The sequence below is a fragment of the Anomaloglossus baeobatrachus genome, chromosome 4 (genome assembly GCF_048569485.1).
Source record: "Anomaloglossus baeobatrachus isolate aAnoBae1 chromosome 4, aAnoBae1.hap1, whole genome shotgun sequence".
Taxonomy (NCBI): Eukaryota; Metazoa; Chordata; class Amphibia; order Anura; family Aromobatidae; genus Anomaloglossus; species Anomaloglossus baeobatrachus.
In genome coordinates this window covers 440,304,517-440,328,508 of record NC_134356.1, presented here as the reverse complement: position 1 = coordinate 440,328,508, position 23,992 = coordinate 440,304,517, and the positions used below count along the sequence as shown (strand labels likewise).

The window sequence follows — 23,992 nt, the reverse complement described above, 5'->3', positions numbered from 1 at the left end:
CCTGCAGCCTCCCCATTGTTTGGGATCAGGCATCCACCCCTTCCTCCCCCCTGCAGACTCCCCATTGTTTGGGATCAGGCATCCACCCCTTCCTCCCCCCTGCAGCCTCCCCATTGTTTGGGATCAGGCATCCACCCCATCCTCCCCCCTGCATTCTCCCCATACAGTGGTTCTGCCCCCCACTCTGCCACCACACACACTGACACATACGGTACCGGTACAGCCCCACACGGCACCCACACATATCGTACCGGTACCGTACACACACACACACACACACACACACACTGACACATACAGCCCCATACAGCACCCATACACATACCGTACACACACACACACGTACACACACACACACACACACACACACACACACACACACACACACAGTTTCGGAACTTACCGTTACTTGTGCCGGGCTGACGATTCGGATGCCGGGGACGCTGGACCAATCGGAGCGAGCCTGCAGGCGGTGACGTCGCGGCTGATTTCGGCCAATCAGCTGCGAGCCGGCTGATTCGGCCAATCAGCTGCGAGCCGGCTGACTGGCCAATCGCAGCTCGAGCTGAGGGCCAATCAGCTGCGAGCCGGCTGACTGGCCAATCACAGCTCGAGCTCAGGGCCAATCAGCTGCGAGCCGGCTGACTGGCCAATCACAGCTCGAGCTGATGGCCAGCAGGGAGCCTTGCGGGGGCCATTCACCGGAGGCGGACCACGGGTGGCACGAGACTGGAGAAGGCCTGGATGGAGCGAGGGAACAGCGGTAAGTTCCTGTACTTTCCCCAGGGACCCCCACCCATAGGCGGCCTTACATTCCCCGGCCCCCCCCCGCTACCCTGCCTTACAATCGGGGGGTGCCCTACATTGGCGGACCCCCCCGAAACCCCCACCCTGCCTTACTTTCGGGGGGGTCCTACTTTCGGGGAAACACGGTAGCATTGCTGCAGAGGTTAAAAGGGTGGGGGATCAGCCTGTCAGTGCTTAGACCATTTGCCACACACTGCATCAAATTGGTCTGCATGGCTGTCTTCCCAGAAAGAAGCCTCTTCTATAGATGATACACAAAAAAAGGCCGCATTTTGCTGAGGATAAGCAGAGTAAGGACGTGGATTACTGGAACCATACCTTGTGATTTGATGAGACCAAGATAAACTTAATTGGTTCAGTTGGTGTTGTTGTGTGCGTGGTGGCAGCAAGGTGAGGAGCACAAAGACAAGTATGTCTTGCTTACAGTCAAGCATGGTGGTGGGAGTGTCATGGTTTGGAGCTGTTGGCTGAGGGGAGCTACAGTTTATTGAGGAACCATGACTATCATCATATACTGTGAGATACTGAAGCAGAGCATGATCCCCTCCCTTTGAAAACTGGGCTGCAGGGCAGTATTCCAACCTAACCAGGGCTGTGGAGTCGGGTAAGCCAAACCTTCGACTCCGACTCCTCAATTTCCCTTGCACCGACTCCGACGCCTACATATATTGCTTATAGTTAAGTGAAAAATGTATTGTAGTACATGAACATGTGTATGTGAACATCAGATATTTAATAATTTTTATGATACAATAATCAAGATATTTGGATAGAACATAAAATATAGTTAGTGGAATACAACTTTAGAACACAAAAAACTGTAATAAATTGTAAATATGAACAATATGTAATATACAGTAGATTACATATATATCTTGTGTATGTAATATATATATATATATATATATATATATATATATATATATATATATATATATAACATATTGTATTACATATTTACAATTTATTAGTTTTTTGTGTTCTAAAGTTGTATTCCAATAAATATATTTTCTTCAGCGCTCTATTGGGAGACCCAGACGATTGACGATTGGGGTATAGCTACTGCCCTCCGGAGGCCACACAAAGCACTACACTAAAAAGTGCAAGGCCCCTCCCCTTCTGGCTATACCCCCCCGTGGTATCACGGGTACTCCAGTTTTCAAGCTTTGTGCGAAGGAGGTCAGACATTCCATGCATAGCTCCACAGATTTTAGTCAGCAGTAGCTGCTGACTATTTCGGATGGAAGAAAAGAGGGCCCATATAGGGCCCCCAGCATGCTCCCTTCTCACCCGTAGATGGTGTTGTAAGGTTGAGGTACCTATTGCTGGTACAGGGGCTGGAGCCCCACTTGCTGTTTTCCTTCCACATCCCCTTGTAGGGCTCTGTGGAAGTGGGATCCTGCCGGCCTCAAAGCTCTGACGCCGGGCTCCATCCACAGACCCATAGCACCTGGTGGATGCCGAGCAGGAGTACCATCAGGGACAAGGCCCTGCATCATACAGGTACTCTGTGTCCCCGGCAGGCACAGACACACTCCGGGCTGGCTGGGTGTTGTAGTGCGCCGGGGACCGTAACGCTAGAGCTAGTGTTCCTACAGTTTAACTGGGGGACTTTTTTCTGTGTTGTGGGAACGCAGCGCCGACCCCCGCTGGACCGGCGGCGCTGCTGTGACTTTTAGTTCGCCGGGGACACGCCGACCGCGCTTTTACGGCGGTGGCGTTTATAAATCTAGTCCCCGGCTTTTGCGGCCTAGGACGCCGGCAGCTCCGATTCGTTCCCGCCCCCACCCTGTCAATCAGGGTAGGGGAGAGACGCTGTTTCACCGCAGCGACGAGGGCTGGAGCCTGATTTACATGCTCCAGCCCTCTCACTAGGCACAGAGGGAAGCAGGCTTCCCGCTCTTAGCCAGGAACGCCCAGGGCCCGCCCCCCCTCCTCTCTCAGGACGCCGGCAGCCATTACATGCATGTCTGGCTGGAGGAAGGACGCAAGGCTCTGGGAGACCTGGACTAGGGGGCTTTGGAGATCACACACCCGCTCTTAAGCGGGCGGTAAGCGGCTTTTCAGCTGGCCCCTCTAGTGCCTCAGTGTGTATTAGTGTACTGTGTCACTGGACATATATATATTTCCTTATTGCTTGCACTGTGAGGTCGCTTCCTGGCTGTATACCCAGATCGCTCTGAGGAGGCAGCAACATGTCATCCACAAAACGCAAGGCTGCCAAGGCTAGGGCTGTGTACACTGCGTGTGCTGCATGTGGGGCTGCTCTACCAGCAGGCTCCAAGGACCCCCATTGTGTGCAATGCTCAGATCCGGTGCTGCTTCGCCAGCCGGAGTCAGGAGAGATAGTGACCCAGGCTGAGACGCCTGTAAGTCCTGCCCCGGTGTCAGGGACAGACTTTGCAGTTTTTGCTGATAATATGTCTGTGACTATGGCAAAAATCCTTGAAACTTTGCAATCCATGCCTGGGGCTCAGTCTATGGACACGGCGAGGTCTCTGTCCTCTAATCCCCCTCAGTTGGATTTAATCCAGACTGCAAGGGGGTCCCCGGCTTCACAGGCTGAGTATTATGACTCAGATGATAGCCCCAGCCACCCTAAGCGGGCTCGCTGGGAAAGACCCTCAACGTCATCACACTGCTCAGGGTCTCAGCGCAATCAGTCGCTCTGTGATGCGTCTGATGAGAGTGATCAGGAGTCTTATCCTGGAACCCCTCTCAATCTGGATACCCCGGATGGGGACGCCATGGTAAACGAGCTTATCTCAGCCATCAATAGACTGTTGGATATTTCTCCCCCAGCCCCTTCTGCAGAGGAGGCAGCTGCAGAGCAGGAGAAGTTTCGTTTTCTCTATCCCAAGCGTAAATTAAGTGCTTTCTTGGATCACTCTGACTTCAGAGAGTCAATCCAGAAACACGACGCTCATCCAGAAAGGCGTTTCTCTAAACGTTCTAAGGATACACGTTTTCCTTTCCCCCCTGATGTGGTCAAGCGCTGGACCCAGTGTCCAAAAGTTGACCCCCCGATTTCCAAACTTGCAGCTAGATCCATAGTTGCAGTGGAGGATGGCGCTTCACTTAAGGATGCCAATGACAGACAGATGGACCTCTGGTTAAAGTCTGTTTATGAAGCTATCGGCGCGTCGTTTGCTCCAGCATTCGCAGCCGTATGGGCACTCCAAGCTATTTCAGCAGGGTTAGCAAAAGTGGATGCTATCTTACATCCAGCGGTGCCGCAAGTGGCGTCCCTTACCTCGCAGATGTCCGCGTTTGCGTCTTACGCTATCAATGCGGTCCTAGAATCTACCAGCCGCACCTCAATGGCGTCCGCCAATTCGGTAGTTTTGCGCAGAGCCTTGTGGTTAAAGGACTGGAAAGCAGATGCTGGTTCCAAAAAATGTTTAACCAGCCTGCCTTTATCTAGAGATAGACTGTTTGGCGAGCCATTGGCTGACATCATTAAACAGTCCAAGGGTAAAGACTCTTCTTTGCCCCAGCCCAGATCAAGCAAACCTCAGCAGAAAAAATGGCAGCAGAGGTTTCAGTCCTTTCGAGGTTCGGGCAAGACACAATTCTCCTCGTCCAAAGGGACTCAGAGGACGCAAAGAAGCTCAGATTCCTGGCGGGCTCACGCGCGCCCCAAGAAAGCAAATGGAGGAACCGCTTCCAAAGCGGCTACCTCATGACTTCCAGCTCCCCCCCTCCGCATCTCCGGTCGGGGGCAGGCGCTCCCGCTTTTCCGTTATTTGGATGTCACAGGTCAAAGACCGGTGGGTGACAGACATTTTGTCTCGCGGGTACAGAATCGAGTTCAGTTCTCGTCCTCCAGCTCGGTTCTTCAGAACCTCCCCACATCCAGACCGAGCAGATGCCCTGCTGCAGGCGGTGGACTCCCTAAGAGCGGAAGGAGTAGTGGTTCCTGTACCGCCTCAGGAACAAGGGAGAGGGTTTTACTCCAATCTCTTTGTGGTTCCAAAAAAGGACGGCTCGTTCCGTCCTGTTCTGGATCTAAAGCTGCTCAACAAACATGTGCACGCCAGGCGGTTCCGGATGGAAACCCTCCGCTCTGTCGTGGCCTCAATGTCTCAAGGAGACTTCCTTGCCTCAATAGACATCAAAGATGCTTATCTCCACGTGCCAATTGCTACAGAACATCAACGTTTTCTACGTTTTGTGATAGGAAACGAACATCTTCAGTTCGTAGCTCTGCCATTCGGTCTGGCGACAGCCCCACGGGTTTTCACCAAGGTCATGGCGGCAGTGGTAGCGGTCTTGCACTCTCAGGGACACTCGGTGATCCCTTACCTAGACGATCTACTTGTCAAGGCACCCTCTCAAGAGGCATGCCAACTCAGTCTACATGCTACACTGGAGACTCTACAGACGTTCGGATGGATCATCAACTTTCCAAAGTCGAATCTGTCTCCGACACAGTCACTAACGTATCTTGGCATGGAGTTCCATACTCGAGCAGCGAGAGTGAAGCTTCCGCTGAACAAGCAGCGGTCACTACAGACAGGGGTGCAATCCCTCCTTCAGGGCCAGTCGCACCCCTTACGGCGCCTCATGCACTTCCTCGGGAAGATGGTGGCAGCCATGGAAGCAGTTCCCTTTGCGCAGTTTCATCTGCGTCCACTTCAATGGGACATTCTCCGCCAATGGGACGGGAAGTCAACGTCCCTGGACAGGAAAGTCTCTCTTTCCCAGACGGCCAAGGACTCTCTACAATGGTGGCTCCTTCCCACCTCATTGTCTCAGGGAAGATCCTTCCTGCCCTCATCCTGGGCAGTGGTCACGACAGATGCGAGTCTGTCAGGGTGGGGAGCAGTGTTTCTCCACCACAGGGCTCAGGGGACGTGGACTCCGCAGGAGTCCACCCTTCAGATCAATGTTCTGGAAATCAGAGCAGTGTATCTTGCCCTACTAGCCTTCCAGCAGTGGCTGGAAGGAAGGCAGATCCGAATTCAGTCGGACAACTCCACAGCGGTGGCATACATCAACCACCAAGGGGGGACACGCAGTCGGCAAGCCTTCCAGGAAGTCCGGCGGATTCTGATGTGGGTGGAAGCCACGGCCTCCACCATATCCGCAGTTCACATCCCCGGCGTAGAAAACTGGGAAGCAGACTTCCTCAGTCGCCAGGGCATGGACGCAGGGGAATGGTCCCTTCACCCGGACGTGTTTCAGGAAATCTGTCGCCGATGGGGAGTGCCGGACGTCGACCTAATGGCGTCCCGGCACAACAACAAGGTCCCGGCATTCATGGCGAGGTCGCGCGATCAAAGAGCTCTGGCGGCAGACGCATTGGTTCAAGATTGGTCGCAGTTCCGGCTCCCATACGTCTTTCCACCTCTGGCACTCTTGCCCAGAGTGTTACGCAAGATCAGATCCGATTGCAGCCGCGTCATACTCGTCGCCCCAGACTGGCCGAGGAGATCGTGGTATCCGGATCTGTGGCATCTCACGGTCGGTCGACCGTGGTCACTGCCAGACCGACCAGACTTACTGTCCCAAGGGCCGTTTTTCCATCAGAATTCTGCGGCCCTGAACCTGACTGTGTGGCCATTGAGTCCTGGATCCTAGCGTCTGCAGGATTATCTCAAGGAGTCGTAGCCACAATGAGACAAGCTAGGAAGTCAACGTCTGCTAAGATCTACCACAGAACGTGGAAGATTTTCTTATCTTGGTGCTCTGCACAGAGAGTATCCCCTTGGCCATTTGCATTGCCCACCTTTCTTTCCTTCCTGCAATCGGGGTTGGAAAAGGGCTTGTCGCTCAGCTCCCTTAAAGGGCAAGTCTCGGCACTGTCGGTGTTTTTTCAGAAGCGTCTAGCACGTCTTCCTAAGGTGCGCACGTTCCTACAGGGGGTCTGTCATATTGTGCCCCCGTACAAGCGGCCGTTAGATCCATGGGATCTGAACAGAGTACTTGTTGCTCTGCAAAAGCCGCCCTTCGAGCCTCTAAAGGACGTTTCCTTTTCTCGCCTGTCACAGAAAGTGGCGTTTCTTGTCGCGATCACATCGCTTCGGCGAGTGTCTGAGCTGGCAGCTTTGTCATCCAAGGCTCCTTTCCTGGTGTTCCACCAGGACAAGGTAGTGCTGCGCCCCATTCCGGAGTTTCTCCCTAAGGTCGTATCCTCGTTTCATCTTAATCAGGATATATCCTTGCCTTCCTTTTACCCTCATCCGGTTCACCGGTATGAAAAGGACTTACGTTTGCTAGATTTGGTGAGAGCACTCAGAATCTACATTTCCCGAACGGCGCCCATGCGCCGTTCCGATGCTCTTTTTGTCCTTGTCGCTGGTCCGCGCAAGGGATTGCAGGCTTCTAAAGCCACCCTGGCTCGATGGATCAAAGAACCAATTCTAGAGGCCTACCGCTCTGCGGGGCTTCCGGTTCCTTCAGGGCTAAAAGCCCACTCAACCAGAGCCGTGGGTGCGTCCTGGGCATTACGACACCAGGCTTCGGCTCAACAGGTGTGCCAGGCAGCAACCTGGTCCAGTCTGCACACTTTCACCAAGCATTATCAGGTGCATACCTATGCTTCGGCGGATGCCAGCTTAGGTAGAAGAGTCCTGCAGGCGGCAGTGACATCCCCGTAGGGGAGGGCTGTTTTTTTGCAGCTCTAACATGAGGTATTTCTTTACCCACCCAGGGACAGCTTTTGGACGTCCCAATCGTCTGGGTCTCCCAATAGAGCGCTGAAGAAGAAGGGAATTTTGTTACTTACCGTAAATTCCTTTTCTTCTAGCTCTTATTGGGAGACCCAGCACCCGCCCTGTTGTCCTTCGGGATTTTTTTGTTGTTTGCGGGTACACATGTTGTTCATGTTGAACGGTTTTTTCGGTTCTCCGATGTTTCTCGGAGTTAATTTGTTTAAACCAGTTATTGGCTTCCTCCTTCTTGCTTTGGCACTAAAACTGGAGTACCCGTGATACCACGGGGGGTATAGCCAGAAGGGGAGGGGCCTTGCACTTTTTAGTGTAGTGCTTTGTGTGGCCTCCGGAGGGCAGTAGCTATACCCCAATCGTCAATCGTCTGGGTCTCCCAATAAGAGCTAGAAGAAAAGGAATTTACGGTAAGTAACAAAATTCCCTTCTTATGTTCTATCTAAATATCTTGATTATTGTATCATAAAAATGATTAAATGTCTGTTCACATTGTACTACCCACATTTTTCACTTTAATATAAGCATACTAAATGTTATTATTTAGTATTTTTTTGTTGAAAACTGTTTTTTTGCCACTATAACTCTATGTAATATACTATGTAAGTGGCAAAAAACAGTTTTCAACAAAAACAAACTAAATAACATTTGTGCGGTCTATGAATTTGTTGTAAGAAATAGAATTGCTTCCATCAGATCCTCCTTCGCAGATGACCTCTAATCTGACCTAATAATTTTAAGGCTGGAGAACAACCTCTCTACAGTAACTTGGGTTGGAGGCAAAGCCGTAACCACATGGGCAACATCTCTAACAATTTCCGGGTATAAAGGAATTGCCTCATGCACAGTCAGTTTTGATGAACGGTTGAATTTTTCTATTTCTTTGAGAGCAAGTGAAAAATGTTGCTGAAATATGGTCAATCTGCTGCTATTGGAGACGGAGTGAAATCTTTTTTCCTTGCGGCAACGCTTTGCCTGCTCCATGTCATTCAAATACTTGTCAAAGTTAAACTCCTCATCTGATGAGGATGAAGATATGGCAGCAGTAGCACTGTCAGGACCCAAGTCATCTTGCACCGGGCAGTCCTGTAGCTGCTCATCCTAACTGCTACCTCACTCAAAGCTTCTTTTCCTTTAGTAAGCTGCTGATCATCAAGCAGTATACGATGACTTGGGGCCACATAGACAGCTGCCAGAAGAATGTTATTTTCCAATAGCTGTGTCTCTCTCCGTTTCATTGAAGCAGAAATGCCATCTGCGATTAAACCTCCTCTTTGGGACAGGCAAAGAAGGGAATTTTGTTACTTACCGTAAATTCCTTTTCTTCTAGCTCCTATTGGGAGACCCAGACGATTGGGTGTATAGTACTGCCTCCGGAGGCCACACAAAGCATTACACTAAAAAGTGTAAGGCCCCTCCCCTTCTGGCTATACACCCCCCGTGGGATCACGGGCTGATCAGTTTTAGTGCTAAAGCAAGAAGGAGGAAAGCCAATAACTGGTTTAAACAAATTCACTCCGAAGTAACATCGGAGAACTGAAAACCATTCAACATGAACAACATGTGTACCCGAAAACAACCAAAAATCCCGAAGGACAACAGGGCGGGTGCTGGGTCTCCCAATAGGAGCTAGAAGAAAAGGAATTTACGGTAAGTAACAAAATTCCCTTCTTCTTCGGCGCTCCATTGGGAGACCCAGACGATTGGGACGTCCAAAAGCTGTCCCTGGGTGGGTAAAGAAATACCTCATGTTAGAGCTGCAAAGACAGCCCTCCCCTACGGGGAGGCAACTGCCGCCTGCAGGACTCTTCTACCTAGGCTGGCGTCCGCCGAAGCATAGGTATGCACCTGATAATGTTTGGTGAAAGTGTGCAGACTCGACCAGGTAGCTGCCTGGCACACCTGTTGAGCCGTAGCCTGGTGTCGTAATGCCCAGGACGCACCCACGGCTCTGGTAGAATGGGCCTTCAGCCCTGATGGAACCGGAAGCCCAGCAGAACGGTAGGCTTCAAGAATTGGTTCTTTGATCCATCGAGCCAGGGTGGCTTTGGAAGCCTGCGACCCTTTGCGCTTACCAGCGACAAGGACAAAGAGTGCATCCGAGCGGCGCAGGGGCGCCGTGCGGGAAATGTAGATTCTGAGTGCTCTCACCAGATCCAACAAATGTAAATCCTTTTCATACCGATGAACTGCATGCGGATAAAAGGAAGGCAAGGAGATATCCTGATTAAGATGAAAAGAGGATACCACCTTAGGGAGAAACTCCTGAATAGGGCGCAGCACTACCTTGTCCTGGTGGAACACCAGGAAAGGAGCTTTGGATGACAGCGCTGCTAGTTCAGACACTCTCCGAAGAGACGTGACCGCTACCAGAAAGGCCACTTTCTGTGAGAGTCGAGAAAGTGACACATCCCTCAGAGGCTCGAAGGGCGGCTTCTGGAGAGCAACAAGGACCTTGTTTAGATCCCACGGATCTAACGGCCGCCTGTACGGAGGGACGATATGACAAACCCCCTGCAGGAACGTGCGCACCTGAGAAAGTCGTGCTAGACGCTTCTGAAAAAACACGGATAGTGCCGAGACTTGCCCTTTAAGGGAGCCGAGCGACAAGCCCTTTTCCAACCCAGATTGCAGGAAGGAAAGAACAACAGGTAACGCGAATGGCCAGGGGGATACTCCTTGTGCAGAGCACCAGGATAAGAAAACCTTCCACGTTCTGTGGTAGATCTTAGCAGAAGTGGACTTCCTAGCCTGTCTCATAGTGGCCACGACCCCTTGGGGTAATCCTGAAGACGCTAGGATCCAGGACTCAATGGCCACACAGTCAGGTTCAGGGCCGCAGAATTCCGATGGAAAAACGGCCCTTGGGACAGTAAGTCTGGACGGTCTGGTAGTGCCCACGGTTGGCCGACCGTGAGATGCCACAGATCCGGGTACCACGACCTCCTCGGCCAGTCTGGGGCGACGAGTATGACGCGGCCGCAATCGGATCTGATCTTGCGTAACACTCTGGGCAAGAGTGCCAGAGGTGGAAACACATAAGGGAGCCGGAACTGCGACCAATCTTGCACTAAGGCGTCTGCCGCCAGAGCTCTTTGATCGCGAGACCGCGCTATGAAGGTCGGGACCTTGTTGTTGTGCCGAGACGCCATTAGGTCGACGTCCGGCACCCCCCAGCGGCGGCAGATTTCCTGAAACACGTCCGGGTGAAGGGACCATTCCCCTGCGTCCATGCCCTGGCGACTGAGGAAGTCTGCTTCCCAGTTTTCTACGCCCGGGATGTGAACTGCTGATATGGTGGATGCTCTTTCCTCCACCCACATCAGAATCCGCCTGACTTCCTGGAAGGCTTGCCGACTGCGTGTCCCTCCTTGGTGGTTGATGTATGCCACCGCTGTGGAGTTGTCCGACTGAATTCGGATCTGCTTTCCTTCCAGCCACTGCTGGAAGGCTAGTAGGGCAAGATACACTGCCCTGATTTCCAGAACATTGATCTGAAGGGTGGACTCCTGCTGAGTCCACGTCCCTTGAGCCCTGTGGTGGAGAAAAACTGCTCCCCACCCTGACAGACTCGCGTCTTGTCGTGACCACTGCCCAGGATGGGGGTAGGAAGGATCTTCCCTGTGATAATGAGGTGGGAAGAAGCCACCATTGCAGAGAGTCCTTGGCCGTCTGAGAAAGGGAGACTTTCCTGTCTAGGGAAGTTGTCTTCCCGTCCCATTGGCGGAGAATGTCCCATTGAAGTGGGCGCAGATGAAACTGCGCGAACGGGACTGCCTCCATTGCTGCCACCATCTTCCCTAGGAAGTGCATGAGGCGCCTTAAGGGGTGCGACTGACCCTGAAGGAGAGATTGTACCCCTGTCTGTAGTGACCGCTGCTTGTCCAGCGGAAGCTTCACTATCGCTGAGAGAGTATGAAACTCCATGCCAAGATACGTTAGTGATTGAGTCGGTGACAGATTTGACTTTGAAAAGTTGATGATCCACCCGAAAGTCTGGAGAGTCTCCAGCGCAACATTCAGGCTGAGTTGGCATGCCTCTTGAGAGGGTGCTTTGACAAGTAGATCGTCTAAGTAAGAGATCACCGAATGTCCCTGAGAATGCAAGACTGCTACCACTGCCGCCATGACCTTGGTGAAAACCCGTGGGGCTGTCGCCAGACCAAATGGCAGAGCTACGAACTGGAGATGGTCGTCTCCTATCACGAAACGTAGAAAACGTTGGTGCTCTGTAGCAATCGGCACGTGGAGATAAGCATCTTTGATGTCTATTGATGCAAGGAAATCTCCTTGAGACATTGAGGCAATGACTGAGCGGAGGGATTCCATCCGGAACCGTCTGGCGTTCACATGCTTGTTGAGCAGCTTTAGGTCCAGAACAGGACGAAACGAGCCGTCCTTTTTTGGAACCACAAAGAGATTGGAGTAAAAACCTTGCCCTTGTTCCTGCAGAGGAACAGGGATCACCACTCCTTCTGCTTTTAGTGAGCACACCGCCTGCAGAAGGGCATCTGCTCGGTCGGGATGTGGGGAGGTTCTGAAGAACCGAGGCGGAGGACGAGAACTGAACTCTATCCTGTACCCGTGAGACAAAATGTCTGTTACCCACCGGTCTTTGACCTGTGGCAGCCAAATGTCGCAAAAGCGGGAGAGCCTGCCACCGACCGAGGATGCGGAGGGAGGAGGCCGAAAGTCATGAGGCAGCCGCCTTGGAAGCGGTTCCTCCGGTTGCTTTCTTGGGGCGTGAGTGAGCCCGCCAGGAATCTGAGCTCCTTTGCTCCTTCTGAGTCCCTTTGGACGAGGAGAATTGGGTCTTGCCGGAGCCTCGAAAGGACCGAAACCTCGACTGCCACTTCCTCTGTTGAGGTTTGCTTGATCTGGGCTGGGGTAAGGAGGAGTCTTTACCCTTGGATTGTTTAATGATTTCAGCCAATTGTTCACCAAACAGTCTACCTACAGATAGTGGCAAGCTGGTTAAACATTTTTTGGAAGCAGAATCCGCTTTCCATTCCTTTAACCACAAGGCTCTGCGCAAAACCACAGAGTTGGCAGACGCCATTGAGGTACGGCTTGTAGAGTCCAGGACAGCGTTGATAGCGTAAGTCGCAAACGCAGACATTTGCGAGGTTAGGGACGCTACTCGCGGCACTGCTGGACGTATGATAGAGTCCACCTGTGCCAGACCAGCTGAAATAGCTTGGAGTGCCCACACGGCCGCGAATGCTGGAGCAAACGACGCGCCGATAGCTTCATAGACAGATTTCAACCAAAGGTCCATCTGTCTGTCATTGGCATCTTTAAGTGAAGCCCCATCCTCCACTGCAACTATGGATCTAGCCGCAAGCCTGGAGATTGGGGGGTCCACCTTTGGACACTGGGTCCAGCGTTTGACCACGTCAGGGGGAAAGGGATAACATGTATCTTTAAGACGTTTGGAGAAACGCTTGTCTGGGTAAGCATGGTGTCTCTGGACTGATTCTCTGAAGTCAGCGTGGTCCAGAAAAGTACTCAGTTTACGCTTGGGATACCTGAAATGGAACTTCTCCTGCTGTGCAGCTGCCTCCTCTGCAGAAGGGGCAGGGGGAGAAATTTCCAATAGACTATTGATGGCCGCTATAAGGTCATTTACCATGGCGTCACCATCAGGAGTATCCAGATTGAGAGCGGTTTCAGGATTAGACTCCTGATCACCCTCCTCTGTCTCATCATGTAGAGACTCCTCTCGCTGAGACCCTGATCCGCGTGATGACGTGGAGGGTCTCTCCCAGCGAGCTCGCTTAGGCTGCCTGGGACTGTCATCTGAATCAGAGCCGTCAGGCTGAGATGCCTGGGACCCCCTTGAAGCACGGATTAACTCCAACTGAGGGGGACCGGGGAACGTTGCCGCAGCAGTGTCCATGGTCTGAGTAACTGGCCTGGCCTGCAAGGTTTCTAGGATCTTTGTCATAGTGACAGACATCTTGTCAGCAAAAACTGCAAACTCTGTCCCCGTCACCGGGACAGGGTTCACCGGCGACTCTGCCTGGGCCACTACCACCATAGACTCCGGCTGACGAAGTGGCACAGGGACCGAACATTGCACACAATGGGGGTCATTGTAACCTGCCGGTAGATCAGCCCCACAAGCGGCACAAGCAGCGCTTACAGCCTGTGTCTTGGCACCCTTGCGTTTTGCGGATGACATGTTGTCGTCTCCTCAGAGCAAGATAGGGTATACAGCCAAGAAGCGACCTTACAGTGCAATATATATATATATATGGTATAGAGAAAAAAGGTACACCAAAATAACACTGTGGCACTAGTGGGGCCAGCACTAAAGTGCTGCTTACCGCCCGCTTAACGCGGGTGTGTGGTCGCCAGAAATCCCTTGTCTGGGTCTCCCAGAGCCTGTGTCCGTTCTCCAGCCAGACTGCATGTAGGAATGGCTGCCGGCGTCCTATGGAGGGGGGCGGGCCCTGGGCGTGTGCAGACAAAGAGCGGGAAACCTGCGTCCCACTGTGCTCAGTGAGAGGGCTGGAGCATGTAAATAAGACTCCAGCCCTCGGCGCTGATTAATCGTACAGCGTCTCTCCCTTGCCCTGATTGACAGGGTGGGGGCGGCAACGAAGCGGAGCTAGGCCGCAGAAGCCGGGGACTAAATTTATAAGCGACGCCGTCGTAAAAGCACGGTCGGCGCTAAGTCCCCGGCGCACTACAAGTCGCAGCCGCGCCGCCGCTCCAGGGGCGGCCGGCGCGGCAGTCCCCAATACATAAAGTCACTCAGAAAAACTGCAGTGACTGTAACCCCAGCGCGCAGCGCTACTGTCCCCGGCGCACTAGCACACCCAGCAAGTCTGGAATGTGCGCGGCCTGTTTGGGACACAGAGTACCTGAATGTCGCAGGGCCTTGTCCCTGAACGGTACCCAGCTCCGTATCCAGCAGGTTCCATGGGTCTGTGGATGGAGCCCGGCCTCAGGGCTTGGGGGCCGGTAAGATCCCACTTCCTCAGAGCCCCTCAGGGGGATGGGGAAGGAAAACAGCATGTGGGCTCCAGCCTCCGTACCCGCAATGGGTACCTCAACCTTAACAAACACCGCCGACATAAAGTGGGGTGAGAAGGGAGCATGCTGGGGGCCCTAGTATGGGCCCTCTTTTCTTCCATCCGACATAGTCAGCAGCTGCTGCTGACTAAACAGTGGAGCTATGCGTGGATGTCTGACCTCCTTCGCACAAAGCAGAAAACTGATCAGCCCGTGATCCCACGGGGGGTGTATAGCCAGAAGGGGAGGGGCCTTACACTTTTTAGTGTAATGCTTTGTGTGGCCTCCGGAGGCAGTACTATACACCCAATCGTCTGGGTCTCCCAATGGAGCGCCGAAGAAATAGTAAGTTCTTCCACTCCCTTATGAAAATGCCAGGGGTTAAATCCTCAGCTTGTAATTTTTTAGTCACGGTAAATGGGTGATTTAAGCAATTCCTTCAATTCAGCCACCTGTGTCCATTGACCTTCATTTAATGTTACTTGAGGGTTCACCATATGTATAAGAAATGATTTTAGTTCAAGCAATCGTTCAGTCATTAAATAATTGCTGCCTCACCGAGTGGCTTGATCAACAATTGCCCCTTTCCCAGCACGTCTCTTCAAGATGGAATCAATTTTAGGGGTTCTGGCGGCAATAATCAACTTCCTCACTTTTCCAATTAGATTTCCAGCATGTCCCTCTTGCAGACTATCTCTTATTGCCAGCTGCAGCGTGTGCACAACACAGCGCATTTGATGAATATGAAAGTGTTTTGAAGCAGCTTCAACAAGATCATCTAATCCTAAAGTATCATTTTGCTGTTCTTCTGTTGTAATATCTGTTTGTTCCTCAGTTACATGAACAGCGCTGTGGCTCCATCTCACACATACTGAATCCTAAACTTTCTTCTAGCTGTTGTTCATTACTCTCATTCATCAGTTTAATTGTACTTATGTTTGAAGCATTGTTCGTTACAATGGCAAGAACCTGTTTTTTTTTCCAGTTTCTAATGTTGCAGAACTTTTTCCCCTAAGTCCTGGAGAAACTGGCTGGTGTGATGAGCTTTAGTATCTTTTACTGCCAGTGTCTTACTAACAATTTATTTTTTTTGTTACAAACATATCGAACATTGATGGAAAAATAATTCAGTGAAATGCAGTGACTCTGGGCATCCCAGCAAAGGCAATGGGTTTCAAGATAGGACATTCAGACAGATCGTTTTGTGAGGATCCTCACAAAGAATGAGCATGTCAGTTTGTGTGGTGTTTTTCTAATCTGCTTTTGCTATTGAAAGCATTATTTATGAGCTCAAAAACCTTTCAGGTGATGCGGTTTTTTAAAAAGCTGATCTGCTTTTGCAGCTGACAAACGTATCCTCAAAAAACGCAGTGTGTGAATGTAGCCTTAGATCAGGAATAGAACAGCCATTTATAGGACATTTCATAACTTTTCTAAATTCCTATGAAAAAATATTCAGCACATTCTGCATTGCACTACTGTCCCCAATTTATTATATATTTTAGGAGTCGGAGTCAGTGCATTTTATACCGACTCCACCAAAATGAGCTCCGACTCCGACTCCACAGCCCTGAACCTAACGACCCAAACACCCCTCCAAGACGACCACTGCTCTGCTAAAGAAACTGAGGATAAAGGCGCTAGACTGGTCAAGCATCTCACCCAACCTTAACTCTATTGAGCATTTGTGGGGCATCCTCAAATCGAAGATGGAGGAGCACAAGGCCTCTAACATCCACCATCTCTGTGATGTTGTCATGGAGGATGGAAGAGGATCCAGTGGCACCTGTGAAGCTCTAGTGAACTCCATGCCAGAGAGAGTTAAAGGAATCTGTCACCAGGTTTTAGCTACCTCATCTGAGAGCAGCATAATGTAGAGACCGAGCCTCTGATTCCAGTGATGTGTCACTTACTGAGCTATTTATTGTCATTTTGATAAAATCACCGTTTTCTCTGCTGCAGATCTAGCAGTTATTTGAATGTAGAGCAGGGTCATAACGAGCTCATACATTTGCTGCACTACCTGGCAGCACACCAAGTAGTCTGCTAATGGTAATCTCCTGCTGATGATTTTATAAAAGCTACACTAAGCAGCCCAGTAACAGGGCCTCTTTTCCTTCAGATTAGGTGGCAAAAACCTGGATAGTCCATTTAAGGTAGTGCTTGAAAATAAAGGTGGCCACAAAATGTATTGATACTTTGGGCACAATTTTGCCATTTTCACTAAGGCTAGTTTCACACTTGCGTTGGACGGGATCCGTAGCTTTGCGTTGTGTGACGGATGCAACGGATGCGTTGCATATAGTGGCACAACGGATTCTACGGATCGTACAAAATAACGCAATCCGTTATAGGTTTTTTTTCCTTGACTTTACACATCTGGGCATGCGCAGTTGTGTAAAGACGGATGCGTGAACGGAATCCGTCAAAATGACGGATTCTTACGGAATCCGCCACCATAGGCTTCCATTATAAAAACAACGGACGCCGACGGAATCCTGCAGGTTGCGTTTTTTTGACACTCCGCCAAGTGCAGAAAAACGCTACATGCAGCGTTCCATCCGCCCGACGCTCACTGACGGTCAGCGTCAAAACAACTGATGCGCCGCGGGGCGGATGCAATGCAAGACCATCCGTTGCTATCCGTAGCTAATAGAAGTCTATGAGGGATATAACGGTTTCCTGCAACGGTTACCGTAATTCCTCAAGGCTGCGGATAGCAACGGAAGCCGTCGAACGCAAGTGTGAAAGTAGCCTTAGGGGTGTACTCACTTTTGTTGCCAGTGGTTTAGACATTAATGGCTGTGTGTTGACACCAAATTTGCACTTTTATACAAGCTGGAGACTGACTACGTTACAATGTATCAAAGTGTTATATCTTCAGTGTTGTCCCATGAAAATATATCATTGTTTACAAAAATGTGAGAAGTGTATTCACTTTTGGGATTTTCAGGGTTTGTATAGAATAGCACATGCCTTATATTGATCCGTACTGCAAAATGATGCATACGTTAGCTTACGCTTGTTTAGTTGGCATTGGACAATATAGCTGGATGTAAAAATAAATCACAGCACAGATTAGTTTGAGGTGCAGACAGTGTGTTCACAACCTAGCCACAATTGTGTTACGTCAGGGCACGTAGAAGACAAGGCTGAAACACTTTTAGTCAGAAAGACAGCAGGCGATGTAATAACATGAATAAATAACCATTTAGCATGTTATCATGCCCCTGTGGGAGTGATAACATACTTTACAAAAGCGGCATCTTTGCCAGCGCTATACAAAGCCGCACACGAGTATGCGTCCCAGCTTCAGAGAGGCTCACTGTACATACTCTGAAATCGTCTGCACTTCCGGTCATGCTCTGTACTCTGAAGCCGCCTTTTCTAAAGCATGTTATTGCACCCACAGGGGCGTGATAACCTGTTAAGTGGGCCAACTAGTCAGAGAACTAATGCCCCCTTGACTAGTCAAAGCCCTTATTAGCAGATCACAAACAGACTTTATCTAAAGATCTGTTCATGTTTGCATCTACATAAAGGGACTGTTGGGTAGGGAATATAGATACGGTATGTGCACAGAACTACTTGTGGCTCTGGCTACACAGAGGACATGACAGGTTCCCTTTAAGTATTGTTTTAAAGGGAACCTGTCAGGTGCAATATGCACCCAGAACCACGAGCAGTTCTGGGTGCACATTGCTAATCCCTTCCTAACCGACCCTGTATACACTAGCATAGATAAAGGGATCTTTAGAAAAAGTGTTTCTAAAGATCTTTTACCGTATGCTAATGAGTGAGAGGACTAGTCCTCTGGGCGTTAGTTCCCCTGGCTAGTCGGCTCCATTAGGATGTTAATATGCCCCTGTGGGCGTACTAACATGTTAATGAATGTGCAGCATCACAGGATGATCTCACCTCTCCGTCTGCCATCGCCTCACGATGTTGGATTTCGGCTCAGTGCGCATGACCCCGGAGTTTCAGTCATGCCCACTATGAAGCCGGGTGTATGAGTCCTGGCTTCAAACTGAAGTAGTGCACATGACCCAAACTCCAGGGTCATGCACACTGAGCCGAAATCCAGTGTCGGGTGGCGATGGCGGTGGAGAGGTGAGTGAGATCATCCAGTGACGCTGCACTTTCATTAGCATGAAAGCACGCCCACAGAGACATACTAACATGCTAAAGGGGCCGACTAGCCAAGGGAATTAATGCCCAGAAGACTAGTCCCTTCCTTCATTAGCATATCATATAGGATATTTAGAAATACCTTTTCTAAAGATCTCTTTATCTATGCTAGTGTATACAGGGACGGTTAGGCAGGGATTAGCAATATGCACCCAGAACTGCTCATGGTTCTTTGTGCATATTGCACCTGACAGGTTCACTTTAATACTGTTTGACAATATAAAGCCTTTTCATTTTTATCCTCCAGGGTCACAGTTCCTATATTCTACCCATGCATGGACATTATTAAGCGCTGTAGTAGAGCGTGCCTCGGGACGCAAGTTTCTTGACTATATGCAGCAGATGTTTAGAGATCTGGCCATGATAAACACTCTTCCAGAGGAAAATGAACCGATTATATACAATAGAGCAAGGTATGTGCAGCTGAGACAGGCCAAATACATGCGTCATAAACTCTACATCAGAGGGTCAGCAGACCCCAAAATCATTTATTTTAATAATTGCTGAATGTCCAGTATTTCTTCTACATGGTTATTATAACAAGCACATGTTTGGAGACAGGCTAAGGCTATGTGCGCACGTTGCGTAATTACATGCAGTTACGCTGCGCTTTGTAGCGCAGCGTAACTGCATGCGTCCTGCGTCCCCTGCACAGTCTATGAAGATTATGCAGGAGCCGTGCGCACGTGGCGTCTTAGAGCGCAGCGCTTCGGCTGCTGCCCGAAGCGCTCGTTCTAAGAAGTGACATGTCACTTCTTCCGTGCGCTTTGCCTGCAGTCCCTGCTCTGTCTATGGCAGGAGCTGCAGGCAGAGCGCATGGAATCGGCTTTTTTTTTTCACTACGGACATTTTCTGCAGCGATTTGAAGCGCACGTGTACTCTTCAGATCGCTGCAGAAATTTCTGCAGTGACTGTACGCAACGTGCGCACATAGCCTTAATGCTGTCATACACATTGATTTCAAAAGGATATACTGTGTACAAAATAGTATGACATTATTAGTGTGACAATTAGACCACTGAAATATTATTTTATATTTATTTTTTAAATACTACAACCTTTATTTTTTTTTAATCACCACAGTTTTCAGTAGTGGATAATTCTTAGTTTTTATAAAAGTCTTCTTTTCAATGTTGCGGTAATACTTTCCAGTACAGTGGTGAAAATATGGAGCTGCTGAACACAGGCTGGTAACATTTAGGAGTGTGTCTGCAGTCTTTCTAAAAATGCAGAACTATCCCATACTAAGCTAAGCCAAACATTGCACTAGAAGAATGATTACTGGTCTGTCTGAGGAATGGGATCCATATTGTTTTAATTAGAGCCAGACTGCTTTTCATAGATCCTCTGGTGTATTATATGGTCTGTGCACTGACCGCTTTATAAAGGAACACTTTTACTTTAGGTATGCTGTGCACATTGCAAGATTCAGCTGTGTGGCCGGAAGTCTCGCTGCACACACTATGTTTTAGTTTTTTTGTAATAAGAGAATTGCGTTTTTAGATCTCATTCTGTGCCTCAATATCCCCTCACAAATTCAGATTTGTGTTGACTCAGCTGTTGGAAGCATAGGAGGGCTGGAAATAATCCAAGCCTAAAGATCTCCATTTCTGATATGGTGGAAATAAAAGGAAAAAGAAATTATTAATTTTCCTCTGCTGGAAAACCTGCAGTGTAATAGCTAGCCATACACCTTAGGGTATGTTCACACACATTTTTTTTTCAGGCAGGGTCGCAGGGGTTCCACTGAAAAAGCGGCTAAAAAAGCGCTAATTAAATGCTCAAAAGAATAAACATATTTATGTCTGTGTAAAAACGACTTGCTGTACATATATTCAGGATTTTGAGAATCTTTCAACCGCTTCAGGCTTCCAAATATTCAATAAGAGAAGAAAAAGAATCCAGCGCCTGCAATAATAGTATACAGTGGGTATGGAAAGTATTCAGACCCCTTTAAATTTTTCACTCTTTGTTTCATTACAACCATTTGGTAAATTCAATAAAAGTTCATTTTTTTTCTTATTAATGTACACTTTGCACCCTATCTTGTCAGAAAAAAAACCCAGAAATGTAGAAATTTTGCAAATTTATTAATCAAGAAAAACTGAAATATCACATGGTCATAAGTATTCAGATGAGACACACATATTTTTTTTTTAAACTCGTTTTATTGAAAGTTAAGTAAAACATTACATTGAAGAATAAATCAGCAAATTGTACAGTAAAACAGAGTACATGTAAACTGGTTGGTCATCAGGAGAATATAGCAACAACAATCAAATCAGCGTCCATTACTTTCAGCATATCCATAAAGCATCAAACATAGCAAAGGTGTTAGCTCGCGGGACACATCCATCTTAAGGCAAGAAACCCATATTATCAAGGAAAGTGCAACTCAAGTTTCGGGGAACTTGTGGTATCCCTGATATAGTGTATCATGAATCACATGTGTCTCCTCTCTGCCTACCAGGGCACTACTGGCTATTATTGCGATAATACCGATTGTAGGTTATCAGCAAGAGAATCAGGAGATCCGCCAGTCAAGGGCGACCTCATCCATCTACCCCAAATTTTGTCAAATTTAGTTGAAGAGCCTCTTGTCTTATAAACAAATTGTTCAGACGGGATTATAGCATTTACCAATGCGATTCAAGAGGCTCTAGTTGGGGGATGAGTGCTCATCCAATTTAGTATAATGCCCTTCCGGGCCAGAAAAAGGACCTTTTTTATTAATAAATTCTCATCTTGGGACCAGGAGTGTACATCTACCACCCCAAATAGATACAAGACTGGGCACATAGCAACCGCTTTTTGAAGTATGGCGGAAAGAGTCATTACAATCTCACCCCAATAGGAGAGAATGACTTGGCAGTCCCATATCATGTGCCAAAAATCAGCACCATCTCTCCCGCATCTCGGACAGCCCATCCCCACCGAATTATTCAGCTTTTTCATTTTGTTCAGTCTCTGGGGAGTAATATAACTTTGGTGTATTATATATAATTGGATCAGTCTATTGTTAACAGCAGGAGAGACCAACGTGTGGGATTCGACAATGTCGTCCCACACTACGTCATCAATTTCAGGGATCCTGGCACTCCACCTCTCATGGACAGAAACAGGATTATTCATAGCCTTGGCCCGGATGAGGGAGGAGTATAGTTTAGAAATAAGACCACCAGGGCCCTGTGATCTAATAATTCCAATGACTGGGAAGGAAGAGAATCTAACCCCACGGCCAGAGAACTGAGCTCGAAAGGCGTGCCTAATCTGGAGATACTGAAACCCATGAGATTCCGGCAAGTCGAATTCTGACCGCAGTTGTGCAAAGGGGCGGAGTTCACCATCCCGGACCAGTGATCCCAGGGAGATTATTCCGCGATTCCTCCAATCACCAAACCCCGGCAACCCACAAAAATGTGGAAGGTCCAAGTTATCCCATATAGGCGTTTCAGTTGGTACATCATGAAATCCAAATACGGCTTTAGCCTCTTTCCAGATCCTGGCCCCCAATTTGTGCATCGGGAGGACACGACCCTCAGGGGCCCTCCTGTGATCCGTCAGTAACGGCCACAGGAGATCCACACCTGTGAACTCTGCCAGAAGTCCCTCCGGAGAACCCCCAACCCGGGGGAGTGTCCATGGACCCAAATATTTCAATTGTCCGGCCAGATAGTAAATATAAAGATCAGGAAGGGCCATACCCCCCATGTCCTTGGGTCTTTGTAATTTGGCCAATTGGACCCTTGATCTGGACGTGCCCCAGACAAAGGTAATCATTAAAGATTCCAGGGACCGGAAGAAAGAGCGAGGAATCTGTACAAATACATGCTGGGTAATATAGAGACCCTTTGGTTGCACTATCATTTTTAGGAGGTTAATCCTTCCCGCCACTGATAGCGGGAGTTGGCTCCATCTATTAAATTTCTCCCCGAAGTATGATAGTAAGGGGGCTATATTTCTCGCTATCATCTCCGCAGGGCTTCCCGCCAGTATAATTCCGAGATATTTAAAATGATCCACCACCGGAACCCTGCATATGTGGTCGTGCACCAGATCCTCTCTGTGCCGAGACAGAAAGAGGAGGTACGATTTTGACCAGTTTATTGACAGACCGGAGAACTCCCCAAATCGATCAATCAATTGCACGGCTCTAGGAATGGAGGAATCCGGGTCAGATGCAAACAGTAACAAGTCGTCTGCGTACAACGATAACCGTTCATCTCCCTTACTATGTCTCACCCCCCGGTAGACTGGGTCCGCTCGAATGCGCACCGCCAGCGGTTCCATGGCAAGAGCGAACAGGAGAAGGGGATAGGGGACATCCCTGTCTGGTTCCCCTCCCCAAAGGGAAAGTTTCCGACACACCGCCACCCACCTGAATGTTAGCAGATGGAGCTCTATATATGATCTCAATCCATCTGATAAATTCGTTGCCGAAACCAAATGCCCGCAGCACCTCCAGCAGGTATGGCCATTCTATAGAATCGAAGGCTTTGGCCGCATCCAGGGAGACCAGAGCCCAATCCTCCTCTAACTTGGTGCCCATCTGTAAGACCACCTGCGCTCTCCTCAGATTATCCGAGGTACTCCTACCCGGGATGAATCCCGACTGATCCTCATGTACTATAGAGGAGATCACTTTGTTGAGTCTAGTTGCTAGAATTTTGGTAAGAATTTTATAATCAGAGTTTAACAAAGAGATCGGTCTGTACGAGCCACAATCCAATGGGTCCTTATCTGGTTTCAATAGCAGGACAATGGTTGCCTCATAAAAGGAATCAGGCAACCGTCCCTTGCGGAACGAAGCCTCAACCGTTTCCAGGAGGGCTGGGGCCAGCTCCCCCCGATATTTGTCAAAGATCTCAATCGGGAGTCCGTCTGGCCTAGACGCCTTACCCTTATTGAGGGTCTTCATCGCCTCCACCATCTCCTCCATACTAATGGGCTCATCCAAGTCCGATCTCTGAGCCAAAGTCAACCTGGGAAACTCCAGATCTCGTAAGTACTCAACAATCTCCTCCCTTGACACGGTCAGCCTGGACTCATACAGGTTCCTATAGAAGTCCAAAAATACCTCCAATATACCATTGACGGAAGTAATTGATTCGCCACGAGGGTCTCTGATCTTAAGGACCGCAGGTGGGCTATTGGATTGACGCACCAAGAACGCTAGTAAGCTACTGGATTGGTTCCCTTGCTCAAAGTACCTCTGGCTCGTGAAGAATACATGTCTCTTAGCCTTATCTTGCAAATACAACAGATATTTCCTCCCAGCCTGAAGCCACTGAGATCTGTTTTCCTCAGAG

General features: G+C 49.3%; 1 protein-coding gene across 1 annotated transcript in view; it reads left to right on the top strand.

The window, feature by feature from the left end:
• Window positions 1-23,992, top strand: part of LACTB (lactamase beta) — an 85,344-nt gene that overhangs the window by 23,891 nt on the left and 37,461 nt on the right. Inside the window, exon 5 of the mRNA XM_075342660.1 lies at window positions 18,931-19,096. Coding sequence (XP_075198775.1) covers window positions 18,931-19,096 — 166 coding nt within the window. The remainder of the gene's footprint in view (window positions 1-18,930; window positions 19,097-23,992) is intronic.